Consider the following 16,227-nt stretch of genomic DNA (forward strand, 5'->3'; position numbering starts at 1 on the left):
ATATCTTCTTACGGTGTTACTATAGAATTAAATAAAATGAGAGAAAGTAAAGGATATAGTATCATTCCTGGCACAAAATGCACATTTACTATTATTATTATTATTTTATTTTATTTATTTATTTTTTTTGAGATGGAGTCTCTCTCTGTCGCCCAGGCTGAAGTGCAGTGGCACGATCTCCGCTCACTGCAAGCTCCACCTTCTGGGCTCACACCATTCTCCTGGCTCAGCCTCCTGAGTAGCTGGGACTACAGGCGCCTGCCACCATGCCCGGCTAATTTTTAGTATTTTTAGTAGAAATGGGGTTTCTCTGTGTTAGCCAGGATGGTCCCGATCTCCTGACCTCGTGATCCGCCCACCTTGGCCTCCCCAAAGTGCTGGGATTACTGGCGTGAGCCACCATGACCGGCCTAGATTTGCTATTATTAGTACTGTCCATTGAGAATAGCGGAGATAGATTTAAAAACCCGAAAAAATATGTATTTATTTTATAATTAAAAACAAAATAGAGGGTGGCCGAGGCGGGTGGATAACTTGAGATCAGGAGTTTGAAACCAGCCTGACCAACATGGCGAAATCCTGTCTCTACTAAAAATACAAAAATTGGCCGGGTGTGGTGGTGGGCGCCTGTAATCCCAGCTACTGGGGAGGCTGAGGCTCAAGAATCACTTGAACCCGGGAGCTGAGACCGTGCCATTGCACTCCAGTCTTGGCAACAGAGTCAGACTCTGTCTCAAAAAATCAAATCAAATAAAAACAGAATAGAAACCTCAAATCTATTTCCATACTTAATTTCTAGCTTCAGTGATGCAAATGACTTAATGGACTAAGACCACGTTTCATCACAGGCATAGAATATTGTGGCTGGCAAGGCCAGTGGAAGGCATCTGACATAACTTCTTCATTTTACTTATGCACACACTGAGATAGAGATTGTCTAATTGGTTCCCAAGATTCTATCACTCTTTTCATTATTCACAGATGCAAAACATCTTGATGAAATCTGGATGTTTAAAAGATCTGGATATTTATTTTGGCCTCTGTAGATTTTTAAAAGAATGTTTTCACTTTTATTTTGCATGTTAGTCCCCATGTAGCCAATGCCTTTATCCTCTTCAACAAAAAGCTATGAGGTGCAGTCACTGCAATGTCTAAAGAAAAACAAAGTTATGAGGTCACTAAAACCAAAGAGTTTGAAGCTGAAAAATTGGCTTTGATTATCATATGTCAGTAGAATGCCTAAACTGTGGAACTGATTCTTAGAGTAAATCATTACTAATGGTTTTCCCATTGGGGATGGGGGTTGCATGATTTCGATAAGATGACTTGGGGCCTGCAGTCACCAACTCATCCATGATTAAATGTTGCTTGTGAAAACTGTGGGTGATTTTCAGTTCTGACCAATTGAATACTTACAGTATATTCTGGGAAAGGTGTGTTTTGCTTAGGTGGCAACATTAGGAAAAAGGAAGAAGGATTTCCCTATGCCATTTTCAAAACGAATGTGATGGCTCCTTATCTCTTGTTTCTTTCATTGGTCTGCTAGTCCCATTATGTCAGGGATTATATTATTATAACATAGATTATCTTATTAAAACAGATTCTAACACAGGAAACAAACCCAAAATGAATTAAAAAACTACGCTAGCCAAAATCTACATACTTCAGGAAACCTCCAATAAATAGCCATAATTTACCTAATATTTTGAATCATTGAAATGAAATCTCAGAACACAATGAATTCCATAAAAATGTTTTAATATACTCTTGTTACTTATCTCTAAATGCCTTTTAAGTTCCCCCCAGTTATTTATTTAAAATCTTTGCCTAGAGCAGACAGTGTCGGATTTGAGCCTTGGCTCGGTTAGTTTCTATCCCCTATTATCTTGCGGGTAATCAGTTTCCTCATCTCCAAAATAGGGATGAAAATGGTCCTATCTCATGCGATTGTTGCAAGGCTTAGTGAGAACATGGAAAGCACTTAGCATAGTGTCTAGTACGTAGTAACTACTCATCAAATGTATGCAATAATTATTGTCGTCCATTTCGCTTTTCCATGGGGGGCAGGAACGTATATTGGGAAGCACATGGTGTCTGGAGTGAGTCTGTTCTGGGGTCTAGTTCTGAGTCAGCCATTTACTCCATGTGGCATCTTGAGAAATTTAATTAACCATTTGAGCCCTATTTCCTCATTTCTAAAATGGATATAATAATATCCAGTTCACTGAGTTGTAAGCACAGTGCCTATTAAGTCCTTTTCTTACCAATCAATTATCAAAAAGTGAACATTTATGAAGTCTATTCCAAGGACAGTGCAAAGCACAAGGTGTAACAGGAAGTTTTAATAGAAAACGCGCGTTCTCCACTACGGCCAAGGAGAGCATCTAACAAGTCATGCCAACCATGCACAATGAATTGCTGATGATATATGCAAATTAAAGTGGATCTCTAATCCATGCCCATTTATATTTTTCGAGTGTGGATGTGGATAAATTTTCAATGAGAGCCTTTTTCCTGGTATTCTTACAAGTCAGCAGATCTCCAAAGCCCAACTAAAATATGGGCTGATTAAAGACTCTAGAAAAACTGGAACAGTCGCAAACTGCTCGGTGGCCAGTGCCACAGAAACTAGGACGAAACGAGCCTCTTCTTTCTAACCAAGGGCAGATCTCAGGCTTTCTCGGGGAGGTAAAGCGGAAGGGTGAAATGCCGGTCAAGTTGCCTAGACTATGATGGAAGCGGTGGCCAAAGGGCACCTCCCCAGTGTCACCAGCCTCCCCATTCCTGTCATGGAGGATTTTCCTCAGGCGTCGTGACAGACCCGAGGCGTGTCGCCGGGGCCCGCCGGGCCGAGGAAGAGCCGACGCAGCCCGGGGAACTCCAGTCCTCACACGGTTAACGCTCTTCCAAGGAGAGTGGAGGAGGGAGGGTCCCCGCCCACGAGAACGAAGAGAATCTCAGGGCCGAAGCCCCGCCTCAGCCGGCCCGGCCCCTCCCCGCCAGCCCGGCCCCTCCCCGCCAGCCCGCCGCCCAACTCGGGCCGCACCAGGGGCCGCACCTGCCCGCGCGCACACGCCCCCCGCGCGCCAGGCCTCGCCGCCGCCACCGCCCTCGGCACGCGCCCGCTGCGGCTCGCCCGCACCGCCCTGCCTCTGCGCGGGCCACGGCGCACGAGCCGCCGCCGCCGCCGCGCTCCTCCCCGCCGCGGACGCCGCCCCCGCGTAACCGCCGAAGAAGCCGAGGCGAGCCCGGGTCGGGCGCAAGGGCGCGCTGGCCGCTGCTGCCACCGCGGGTGTTCCCTGCGCTCCCGCTCCAGTGAGGACTCTCTCTGCCGCCTCCTCCTCCTCCTCCTCCGACCTCAGTCCTCACCACCCTCCTCCTGCTCCTCAAAAGCACCCCCGAGTCCCCACCCCCTCACGCCCCACCCGCGGGAACGAGGCCTCGGGAATTCAGGGGAGTGGCTGTGGGGGCGCGTCGCGGCTCCCAGCTCGGCCAGCCCCTCTTTCAAGACATGGTCTGATCCCCATTGTAAAAGCTGCGCCCCAAGAGGAGGAGAGAGTGGTGCTCCCTGCCTGGGGCTGCAGGGAGCTCTCCGTGCTGAAGCTCTTGCATTATTTTAGGGTGGGGCGAGGAGGGCCCTAGATTTTGGGGAGTAGGGGTGGGTGGGGAGGAGGACCCGAGGGGGGCAAGGACTCTGTGGGGGAGTCGGTGAGAGACTATGGGGAAGGACCAGGAGCTGCTGGAAGCTGCTCGCACTGGAAATGTGGCTCTGGTGGAGAAACTCCTGTCTGGCAGGAAAGGAGGGATCCTGGGCGGTGGATCCGGACCCTTGCCCCTGTCTAATCTGCTAAGGTAAGGACGGGCACCAGCTCCGGGGTTGGCACACCTCATTATGCATTGTGATGGATATACGTCCTCCTCCTCACGGTTATTGCACCTGGTGGCTGCCAGCGATTCATTCTTAAATTAGGTAGGAAAACAGACTGCGTGTATGGAGAGGAGGTATGAGCCTCCCAGTCAGACTGATGCCTTAGATTCTTTGAGTAATTTTAAAATAGCCTTCCATCAATGCGTCAGTAAAGCTACTTTTCCTCTGAGCCCTGGTGCAGAACTTGTACATGTACTAGTGTTGCTTGAAGAAAATCGACCTTCCGCCCGCTTTCCGTCAACGTTTATTATGTATTTGCAGCTTTGAACCCAGCCTTTTTTGCCTAGTTAAATGAAATTGGCAGAGAATCTCTTGCGTGCATGCAATTACCCTGCAAAAGCCACAGCCTTCGGTGGCTCCTACCTTCTCTTGCAGAAGGCGTTTGCTGTGCGGTGGGTTATGATCCCACAAAATGAAGTGAGTGAACCTTCTTTCTGGTGAGATGTCTTCAGTACAGGGTGTGTATAAAACTTGATGAGGCAGGTTAGGCAGCCCCAGCAATACTTTCAGTCACCTGGACATAGCTGAGTGAAACTCGGTTATTATAGCTCAGGATGAAGGATGCCAGGTCGGTATTGGGATAGTGTGTATGGAGTACAGTAGAGGCCTTATAACGTGAAGATGTTGTAGGTGAGACTGGTATTGCTTGGAGAATCTTTCTAAGATGACATTTTAAAAAAATGTCAAGGTCTTCATTCAGCAGTACCTTGGAAATAGCGGGGTTGATTTGCATACTTGAGAAACTATTAAAAGTTGTATTGATGGACAAATGAAATCAACTGGGAGGGAGGAAGCCTGGAGAGTATTCACTAGATAAAATTCAAGGGAAGCTCTTTAGTTTCTAAAATCGTGTCTATCCAATTTATCCTGGATATTTTTGGAGTCATCAATTGTCATTCATATCTTCGCCTTAAAACATCTCTTGGATAATCCAACTATAGTAGTAAAAATTTTAAAAAGCCCAAGTGATTTCCCTGGTTTCTTAAAAACTGTTCCATGCTACCCTTGACAAGTGCTTAATAGAAACTTTTGGGTGATGACATTGCGTTCTTTACACAAGTTCTCATAGGTTGTGGTGGTCAGACAGTGCAATTAATTATAGGACTAGCTAAAAGGGAAAATGAAAAGTTTCTATTACAGTGAAATAAATCGAGTTGAAAAATAGTTGATGGGATTTTAAAAAGCCCCATATGTTATTCTATATACTCGTTGACAGTGACATTTTATTGGAATGATAGTTCATGTCAGAAGAATGAATATTTATGGGACATTTTTTCAATCTCATAGAGATGACTTGTGTGTACTCCCTTGTTAAATAATCGTCACTTTCAAACACAGGTAGACAATGTGTGCATATTTCAGATTGCAGCTCTGATAATTGCCTGTAGTCACATGTAGTTTATATAAAAGCAGTTTATCTCTTTACAGTTTTAAGTTACAGGTAAAATAAGAATGTTTGCCAGTGGATCCGTCAGTTATAAAAATGATTATGTCTAGAAACTGGTATGCTGAAAGAGTTTTCTCAAAATAAACAATTTCTTTGGGAAAACATGAGGAATTCTTTGAGAACAGTGAGAACTTCACTTAATTTTATTATGATAAATCATATTTTAAAAACACTGTTTGTGACAAAACTCAAAAGCAAACATCCTTTAAATACTCCTTTCCAAGCTGTGATTTTTTTTATTTTAAAGAATAGATGTCAAGTTTTAGGGATAAAACACCAAGTATTTAATGTTAGTGAACACTAAAGCATCAAAATAGTGACCCACAGTGTATATCTTGAGTGAGAGGTTTTCTCTTTTGCTGGTGTTGTCAAAGGTAGCAGTAGTAGCTCTACAACAAAGATTGCACATAGAAAAACAAAAGTAAACAATATGTGTTTATTAGAGTACTTCGAACCAAGTTGTAAAAATCACAAACAAAACCAATAACCTTTAAACTTGCTTTTATCCATCTTATACTGAATAAACAGTGTCTGAAGAAAATGAGAGTTGAAATTGTATTCTTTGGGCGATCATTTGCATAAAATGACATTCCTAAGAAGGCACATTTTATTTAGTTGTCACTTTATTTCAAAAATGATTGTCATCAGAAATTTATTGGCAGGATAATGGAAAATGTGTCCCCCTATCAAACATAATGACACTTTGAAATTTCTTAATGTTTTAGAAGGAACTGTAGAATATGTTTGGCACTTTTTCCCCGCTTGCTTTATTACCTGGGTTGTGTAATAATGGTGTCAGACCCTATGCTAAGTGCTTACATGTGTCGTCTCGTTCAATTCTTGTGTCAGCCTTAGGAGGTCCATTCTCATTTCACAGATGAAGGAATAAAAAGATAAGATTAAGGACTTGCCCATGGTCACTTAATTAATAATGGCAAAGATTTGAAAATCTGTGATTCAGATTTGCTTTACCACATTTTAAGTCTCATTCATTGAATCTGTTTTATTCACAAAAGTTTAAAGGTGTGTGGCCAATTTAGACAGTCCAATCTGAACATTTTTTGCTATGAAGAATAATTTGAAATTCCTTAAATTTTGGTATTTTTTTCTAATTAAAAAAATCTCACAACTGCCCTTTGAGGGTTCACTAGACAAGAACTTTTCTGAAGATGCTTCTGATTACTTCTTAGCTACTGATAATAAGAAATTATCCTTTCAACAGTAACTATATAATGGGGAATCAGGCATGCTTTTGGGTGGCACTGCAATTTTCAGCAAATGTAAGAATGCCATTGAATAAATTAGAAAACCTCTCTAAGCCTCACTATTCTATCAGAGTGGAAATAGTAATAATAGTACCTATCATATAAGATTGTTATAAGGATTAAATGAAGTATAAAGTAATGAATGCAAAACATTTAGCATATAGGTGTTCATCATTAGTGTTAATATTTTTCATGCACCTCTAAAGCACTTGACTCTATTCTTTAAGGCCTTAATGACTAAAGATTTGCTTCATATTGGACTGGGAGTAAATTTCCCATAAGAATCATAGAATCTTCAAATAGGGAGGGATCTTTCTTCCGACTTCCCACCTAGTGCAGAAATTTTCTCTGTAACATTTCTTACCTGTTAGTTATTCCAGCCCTGTTAAGCCTTCCAATGACTAGATCCATTCCATTTTTGACAGCTGTAATTATTTTAAAATTTTTCTTTTCATTGAGCTAAAATCCACTTCCCTGTGACTTTCAGCAGTTGGTAGTAGATTGGCTGTATGGGTCAATATAAAGTAGTCTAATTCATCTGCCAGGATAGTTCTTTGGGTGCATGTATTTTTGTTTTCTTATAAATCTTTATTTTTCATGGAAGAGCTATCATCTCTATTAACCTTTTATATGGCAAGACAGCATAGATGTTAAGAACTTAGTTTTCATACTTTTCACTACTCTCTCTTCCTCCTTTACATATTCTCAAATTTTGCAATGACCCTCTTAAAATATGGTGACTAGAAATTAACAAAATGCAGTAGATGTCCTTTGACCAGAGTAGAACATTATGGCTGAATAAAAAAACCAAGGACAACAGGTTACAAGAAGCATTTATGTTATGATCTTATTTTTGCAAGAAAAAATAAGTTTGTGTGAACACTTATAATGTGCTTAAGAAGGCTGGAATGATAAGATGCCAAAATGAAGATAGTATTCATCTTTGAGTGGTGGAATTGTGGGTGGGCTTTATTTTCAGTGTTCTGTGATGAATATGTATTATGTAATTAAAATAAAATAGCTATTAAAACATGATACAATGAAATTATTATCTCTTTATTATTGATCTAAGACCTACCTACAGGGTCAAGATTTTCTGGGCCATGTAATGGTGTTGGCTCATGTTGAGCCATAGTCAATTAAAATTTCCTGGTATTTTTTTTTTTTCAATGAGTTGTGAAGCCAGGTCCCCTTTCTGGTACTTTTGAAAGTGTTGATTGAGCTTAAATTATTCCTGTTCCATTTTATCTGATTTGTTTTAGGTTGTATTTGTAATTTCTCTAGATCTTTTTGACTCTTTTTTGTCTTCTTTCTGACTCTTGAGTCTGTCTTTCAGCATATTAACTTCCCTCTTCTGTATCATCCAGAGATTTAATAAGCATGTTTTCTATAACCTAAATTCAACACACTGTGCTATATCCCCAAAGCACCTCTCTTCAACTTAGTATAAATTTAAAAGTAGCAGTCTTTACTCGTGGTATTTCTACCAGGATTGAAGTCACGTAATAGACAATCAGCTGTTTCTCTCCATTGTTCCTGTGAGAATATTGTGAGGCATTTCATCTACTGCCTTTCTAAATTCACACTGTATTTAAAGTGTATGGCATTCCTTTGATCTATCCTTTAAATTCTATCAAAATCAGTCTACTTTATTATGGCTTGTTTCTGGCAGTGAGCCATTGGTAATTCCTAGTATTGGTGAAAATTCCTTCTACCCTCTTGCATCTAATTCTTCTGGGTCTGGATATGCATACTTATTTAAAGCAGCTTACTGTCCCTTATGGTCGCTGTTTGGACCTTCAGTAATCTCCTGAAATTATTTGTTTATCCCTTCTGATTTGAAAATGGTTCTCAACAGGGAAAATAGAAGCAAAATAAAAGTTGGGAAGAATTAGATTCTTGGCATTGTTAGATATCATAGAAAATTATCTTGTGGTTTAAAACTACCCACAGTTTTCCTTTTATTCTGTCAGAACTGAAGGTTAAATTAGTGAACTATTACACCTCTTTTCTCTTTTTCAAACTTAGCTAAAAAGGACATTAGCGTTTTTCCTGGACAAGTGTGTATTTCTTTTTTTGTGTTTGCTTGCAGTTATACCTCTTACTACCCCCTTTCATCCTTAAAGAAATCTGAGCTCATCAGAGCACTAAAATTGAGTTGCCTCCCTCCTTTTCTTCCTCCACATTTTATGTGAAATTTCAGTTTATTTAACATATCTTTTATGAGACAGCTGCAAAATCTTAAAAAAAAAAACTCTCTTCCTTTGGCACAACTACCTTTTATTCTAAACAAAACTAATTTCCATTTAAAATGTATATTTAATTAATTTTTTGCTGAGTATAGGATAGAGAATTATTTGTGTTTTAATACAGTGATAAAACTTTATTAATGCCTCAATTTATTTGATTTTCTTAATGCCTCAAAGAGTTGAGTTTTATCTAAGGTGTATTTAGTAAACTCTTGTCAGAAATAAATAATACAGTTCTTAAGATCCCCATGTGAAAAAGCAGATCAATAATAAGTGGAGCAAAACAATCTTCTGGTCACCAAAAACATAAAAACCAGAGAGCTTATAATTTTTCAGATTTAGGATTCAGCTCATGACATTTTGGTGATGAGTACAAGGAGATAACAAACAACTGGGAAGTACTGTAGTTTTCACAACTATTTGGGCAATTGTGGTTATTGGGACTCCGATATAAGAAACTCACTTTCAGGGAAACTGCATTGGTTAAATGGAATAAATCACAAATAGAGCAGTTAAGCTCCATGAAAATGTTATATCTATAAAAATAGTCAAGTTGCAAGTGGGTTATCTATTTTAGATAGTAATGATGTTTGAAGTGGTGATTGCACCATTATGTTCAGGGAGCTGTATCTGCCAGAGTGAACAGTGCCAGCTGCATGATGGGGAGTAAGGAGAAAGGAGGGTGAATTTTGGTATTGACCTCTTTCTCCACTGAGCAGGGTTTTCAGCTCCCTTTTCAAAACACTGAGGGTGATATGTAGCAGTGAACTAGGGCAGCCAGCCAGTGACTACTACTCAACCTGTCCATCCATTGCACAGTTTCTTGTGTGACTCGATTTCTTACAGATGACAAAGGCTGATGCAAGTCTTCACTGACATTAAGGCAGAAGCATATAATATTTATTAGTGCCTCTACTGACTTTAGCAACTTAACCTTTCAGGTGACAGTAAACAATTTGATTAGTTCAGTTATGTACTGAAATAATTTTGAGGTAATTTTGGAAAATTCTATCAGAAGCCTATGATAGAACATTATTCCTGAGTATTTAACTAGAAATGGAAGCTGACTATAATGCCAGACAAAGATTAGAAAAGACTAATTTCAGCCTATGGAACCTGAAGATATTTAACACTTAATGCATTTCAGAGTGTCTTTAGTTTCCTTTTTGGACATATTGCAGAATGATATTAGTTAATTAAAATACAGTGAGTTTTTATTACTCATCATATGTTGATATGGGAGAATATTTTACATTTGAAAAAGGAATTTACAAAGAAGACTCTTCTATCTTCCAGTTCTTTCTCATGCATGTGAGGACATGGTTATGTAAGGCATACAGGCAGGCAGAGGCACAATGCCAGTTGAAAACTCATTGAATTTTCTTGTGTAATACAGATCTAGAAACTTTTCTTAAGAGTCTGCTTTTCTTCTTTGGTGTCAGTAGGATATCAAATACATTTTACATTTGTGTTAAATCTGGATGAGGCTTTTAATTGATTTTTGAAGATGGATCAAAAAATATGGCCAAAGGATAAATTTTGTTTTCCACAGTGCTGTGATTTGAGTGTTGTCTCCAAAACTCATGTTGAAATTTATTTGTCATTGTGACAGTGTGAAGAGATGGGATCTGTTTGGACATGGTAGCTCACACCTGTAATCGCAGGCTTTGGGCGGCTGAGGCGGGAGTATCACTTGAGACCAGGGGTTCAAGAATAGCCTAGGCAACATAGTGAGACCCGGTCTCTATAAAAAACAAAACAAAACAAAACAAAATAGCCAGGTGTGGCATTGCACGTCTGTTGCCCCAACCACTTGAGAGGCTGGGTGGGGAGGATTGCTTGAGCCCAGGAGTTTGAGGCTGCAGTGAGCAATAATGATCATGCCCCTGAACTCCAGCCTAGGTGACAGATTGAGACCCTACTCAAAATAAAAACAAACAGGGGAGATCTTTTAGAGGTGATTAGGCCATGAGGGCTCTGCCCGTATGAATGGATTAATGCCATTATTGTGGGAGTGGGTTAGGTATCATGGGAGGCTCCTCACAAAATAATGAGTTCAGCCCAATTTCCTCTTTCTGTTGCCCATGCTTGCTGGCCCGTCTGCCTTCTGCCATGGGATGATGCAATAAGAAGGTCCTCACCAAATGCTGAGCAAATGCTAGTACCATGCTCTTTTACTTCCCAGCATCCAGAAATGTGAATCACAAAAACATACATTGTTTGTAAATTACCCAGTCTCAGGTACTCTCTTATAGGAACACAAAATAGACTAAGACACTGTTTCTTCTACTGCACTGTCCAGAGTGTTCATCTCTGAATCTGATTCTTATGAATCATGCTTTCTTATTAAATGACATGTCTTCATGGATCTAGTTGTGAAATGGAACTTTGATTAAGCTGTGCAATAGAGTTATTTGGATTCTATTGTGTTATGAGAGTAGCTTTATTTGAAGTGGTTAATTACTTCTAGTTTACTGAACTGAAACAAACTGCTTAGACTTGTTACCATTCTTTGATCAAATTGGATCAAATCTTGATTGATGGATGTGAGCATAAACAGCCAACCTCCTTTCCTGTTTCTATTTCCCACACCACATTCCCTTTAACCGTCCTCAATCACATCTCAGAAAAAAAGCGTTTTTTCTAATTGCTACAAGTTCACCCTGGCTCCAGTTTTTGTGCCAGCTGGCATCATCTCTAGATTCCAGCCTATCTCAGTATTTAAAAAAAATTTCAACAGATTTTAGATGCATGAAGTATGTATGTAGATTAATTACATGGAAATATTGCATGACACTGAGGTTTGGAGCATGGATCCCATCACCTAGGTAGTGAGCATAGTACCTAATAGGCTGTTTTTTTTTTTTTTTTTTTTTATTATACTTTAGGGTTTTAGGGTACATGTGCACAATGTGCAGGTTTGTTACATATGTATCCATGTGCCATGTTGATTTCCTGCACCCATTAACTCGTCATTTAGCATTAGGTATATCTCCTAATGCTGTCCCTCCCCCCTCACCCCACCCCACAACAGTCCCCGGAATGTGATGTTCCCCTTCCTGTGTCCATGAGTTCTCATTGTTCAATTCCCACCTATGAGTGAGAACATGCGGTGTTTGGTTTTTTGTCCTTGCGATAGTTTACTGAGAATGATGTTTTCCCGTTTCATCCATGTCCCTACAAAGGACACGAACTCATCATTTTTTATGGCTGCATAGTATTCCATGGTGTATATGTACCACATTTTCTTAATCCAGTCTATCGTTGTTGGACATTTGGGTTGGTTCCAAGTCTTTGCTATTGTGAATAGTGCCGCAATAAACATACGTGTGCATGTGTCTTTATAGCAGCATGATTTATAGTCCTTTGGGTATATACCCAGTAATGGGATGGCTGGGTCAAATGGTATTTCTAGTTCGAGATCCCTGAGGAATCGCCACACTGACTTCCACAATGGTTGAACTAGTTTACAGTCCCACCAACAGTGTAAAAGTGTTCCTAATAGGCTGTTTTTTAACCTACCCCCCTTCCACCCTCTAGTAGTCCACTGTGTCTATTGTTCCCTTATTTATGTCCATATATGCTTTATATTTAGCTCCCACTTATAAGTGAGAACATGTGGTATTTGGTCTTCTGTTCCTGTGTTAATTTTCCTGGGATTATGGCCTCCAGCTCCATCCATGTTGCTGCAGAGGACATGGATTCATTCTTTTTTATGGCTACATAGTATTCCATGGTGTATATGTACCACATTTTCTTGTCCAGTCAGTCTACCATTGATGGGCATCTAGATTGATTCCATGTCTTTGCAACTGTGCATAGCACAGCAATGAACATGAATGCATGTGTCTTTTTGGTAGAATGATTTATTTTCTTTTGGGTATGTACACAGCAACGGGATTGCTGGGTCGAATGGTAGCAATTTTAAGTTCTTTGAGAAATCTGTGTACTACTTTCCACACTGACAGACAACCTACAGAATGGGAGAAGATATTTGCAATCTATGTATCTGACAAAGGCCTAATATCCAGAAGCTGTAGGGAACTTAAGTCAACAAGCAAAAAACAAGTAACTATTAAAAAATGAGTAAAGTACATGAACAGACATTTCTCAAAAGAAGACATACAAGTGACCAACAAACATATAAAAAATGCTCAGCATCACTAGTTATCAGAGAAATGCAAATCAAAACCACCTTGAGATAGCATCTCACACTAGTCAGAATGGCTGTTATTTAAAAGTCAAAAGACAATAGATGCTGGTGAGGCTGCAGAGGAAAGGGAATGCTTATACCTCAATGTTAATTTATCCTCTAACCTCATGGACCCAGTGCCTTTTCTTTCCTTTCTTTACCACCAAAAAGTGTTTGTGGGACCTGACAGTTAATTCATAGTGAAGTTGTAATTGATTGGTAAAGCTTTTAGAAAGAAGCAGCTCTTTTCGTATTTTCATTTGAAGAGGCAACAAAACATTGGGCCAAAATAGTAAAGCCATCGACCTCTTCTGGCAGAACAAATGGAGTGGATTTTGCCAGGCTCGTAAGAGAATGTTGGATACAGGTGGTAATTCTTCCCTTTTTTTTGGAGATAAGTTCTCACTCTGTCACCCAGGCTGGGGTGCTGTGGTGCAATCACAGCTTACTGCAGCCTCATTGCCCCCCAGGGTCAAGTGATCCTCATGCCTCAGATCCCAAGTAGCTGGCACTACCAGCACGTGCCACCATGCCCAGCAAATTTTTTGATTTTTTTTATAAGGACAGAGCCTCACTGTTCCTCAAACTCCTGCCATACATAGTGATTCTTCTGATGAATCTGTGCAAAGTAAATTGAAAACCTTCTGGAAAGGATCACTATGCTAGACACCATTAAGAACATTTGTGGGCCAGGCACAGTGGCTCATGCCTGTAATCCCAGCTCTTTGGGAGGCCAAGGTAGGAGGATCACTTGAACTCAGGAGTTCAAGATCAACTTGGGAAACATAGGGAAACCCTCTCTGTTGGGATCTGTTATTGAGGACCCAAGCGATCCTCCTGCCTTGCTGTTCTTGAACTCCTGGGTTGGTCTCAAACTCCTGGGATCAAGCCATCCTCCTGACTTGGCCTCCCAAAGTTCTGGGATTATAGTTGTGAACCACCATGCCTGGCTAATTCTTCCTTCTTAAAGGCTGAAGGGGAAGGGATTTGACTGGAGACATGAGAAATGAGAGAGTATATGGCTGGTGATAGAAAAGTATTTTCTTTTTGCTACTTATTTGGTCTCTAGAATTTTTTATTGGATTATATAAACCCATTTTAGATATAAACATATATTATTTGCCTATATCAGAAGTTATTACTTAGATGTACAGGCATAGCTCAGACATATTGTGGATTTGTTTTCAGACCACTGCAATAAAGTGAGTCATACAAAATTTTTGGTTTTCCAGTGCATATAAAAGTTATGTTTACACTATACTGTACTCTGTTAAGTGTGCAACAGCCTTATGTCTAACAAAACAATGTACATAATTAAAAAATACTTCATTGCTAAAAATGCTAATGATCATTTGCGCCTTCAGCAAGTTGTAATCCTTTTGCTGGTAGAAGGTCTTGTCTCAATGTTGTTGGCTGGTGACTGATTAGAATGGTGATTGCCGAAGGTTGGGATGGCTGTGGCAATTTCTTAAATGAGACAATAATGAAGTTTCACATTAGTTGACTGTTCCTTTCACAAAAGATGTTTCCGTAGCATGGGATGCTGTTTGATAGCATTTTACCCATGGTAGAACTTTCAAAATTGGAGTCATTGGAGTCACTCCTCTCAAGCCTTGCTGCTGCTTTATTTATGTCATGTTATAAATCCTTTGTTGATGTTTCAGCAGTGTTCACAGTGTCTTCACCAGGAGTCGATTCCACTCGTGAGACCACTTTCTTTGCTCATCCATAAGAAGCAACTCCTCATCTGTTCAAATTTTATCATGAGATTGCTGTCAGTCCGGTTTTCAGGCTTCACTTCTATTTCACTTGCTATTTCCACCACATCTGCAGTTCCTTCCTCCGCTGAAATCATGAATCCCTCAAAATCAGTCATAAGAGTTAGAATCAACTTCTTCCAAAACTCCTGTTAATGTTGGCCTCCTCCCATGAACCACAAATGTTTTATTTATTTATTTGTGATAGGGTCTCACTCTGTCACCCAGGCCTGGAGTGCAGTGGCATGATCACTGTGCTCACTGCAGCCTTGATCTCCCAGACTCAGTGATTCTTTGCTTTCAGCCTCCTGTATAGCTGGGACCACAGGCATGTGCTACCAAGCCTGGATAATTTTTAAATTTTTTGTAGAGACAGGGTTTCCCTATGTTGCCCAGACTGGTCTTGAACTCCTGGGCTCAAGTGATCCTCCCACCTTGGCCTCCCAAACTGTTGGGATTACAGGCATGAGCCACTGCGCCTGGCCCGCAAATGTTCTTAGTGGTTCTATAGCTACCACTAGGTATGGCAGCTATAACCTTACAAAATGTATTTCTTAAATAAGAAGACTTGAAAGCCAAAATTACTCCTCAATCTCTGGGCTACAGAATGGATGTTGTGTTAGCAGGCATGGAAACAACATTAGTCTCTTGTACATCTCCATCAGAGCTCTTGTGTGACTAGGTGCACTGCCACTGAGCTGTAATATTTTGAAAGGAATCTTTTTTTGTGTGAGTGGTAGGTCTCAACAGTGGGCTTAAAATATTCAGTAAACCATGCTACAAACAGATGTGCTGTCATCCAGGCTTTGTTGTGCCACTTGTAGAGCACAGGCCCAGTAGATTTAGCATCATTTTTAAGGGCCCTAGGATTTTTGGAATGGTAAATAAGCATTGGTTTCAAGTTAAAGTCACCAGCTACATTAACCCCTAACCAGAGAGCCTGTCCTTTGAAGCTTTGAAGCCAGGCAGTGATTTCTTTTTAGCTATGGAAGTCCTAGATGGCATCTTCTTCCAATAGAAGGCTGTTTCATCTACACTGAAATTTTGTTGTTTAGTGTAGTCACCTTTATCAATTATCTTAGCTAGATCTTCTGGATAACTTGCTGCAGCTTCTGCATCAGCATTTAACTACTTCACCTTGCCATTTTATGTTATGGAGATGGCTTTTTTCCTTAAGCCCCCTGAACCTCTGCTACCTTCAGATTTTTCTTCTGCAGCTACCCCAGCTCCGTCCACTCTGATGGAATTGAAGAGAGTTAGGGCCTTGCTCTGGATTAGGCTTTGCCTTAAGGGAATGTTGTGTGGCTGTTATGATCTTCTATCCAGACCCCTCAAACTTTCTCCATATCAGCAATAAGGCTCTTTGGCTTTCTTTTTTTTTTTTTTTTT

The 16,227-nt window shown here is 40.3% G+C and overlaps 1 protein-coding gene across 14 annotated transcripts in view; it reads left to right on the top strand.

Annotated features, from left to right (window-relative positions):
* The first annotated feature begins 3,207 nt into the window (after window positions 1–3,207).
* ANKS1B (ankyrin repeat and sterile alpha motif domain containing 1B) overlaps window positions 3,208–16,227 on the top strand; it is a 1,250,661-nt gene continuing 1,237,641 nt past the window's right edge. For 4 of the 14 annotated variants that reach the window (XM_030819762.1, XM_030819767.1, XM_030819764.1 and 1 more), the window contains exon 1: window positions 3,209–3,852. In XM_030819762.1, the coding sequence (XP_030675622.1) occupies window positions 3,719–3,852 (134 nt within the window). In that variant the 5' untranslated portion in view covers window positions 3,209–3,718. Of the gene's footprint in view, window positions 3,853–16,227 lie in introns of all 14 variants that reach the window. The other 10 variants (XM_030819771.1, XM_030819760.1, XM_030819761.1 and 7 more) reach the window with 3 other exon arrangements.

Source organism: Nomascus leucogenys, chromosome 10 (assembly GCF_006542625.1).
Source record: "Nomascus leucogenys isolate Asia chromosome 10, Asia_NLE_v1, whole genome shotgun sequence".
NCBI lineage: Eukaryota > Metazoa > Chordata > Mammalia > Primates > Hylobatidae > Nomascus > Nomascus leucogenys.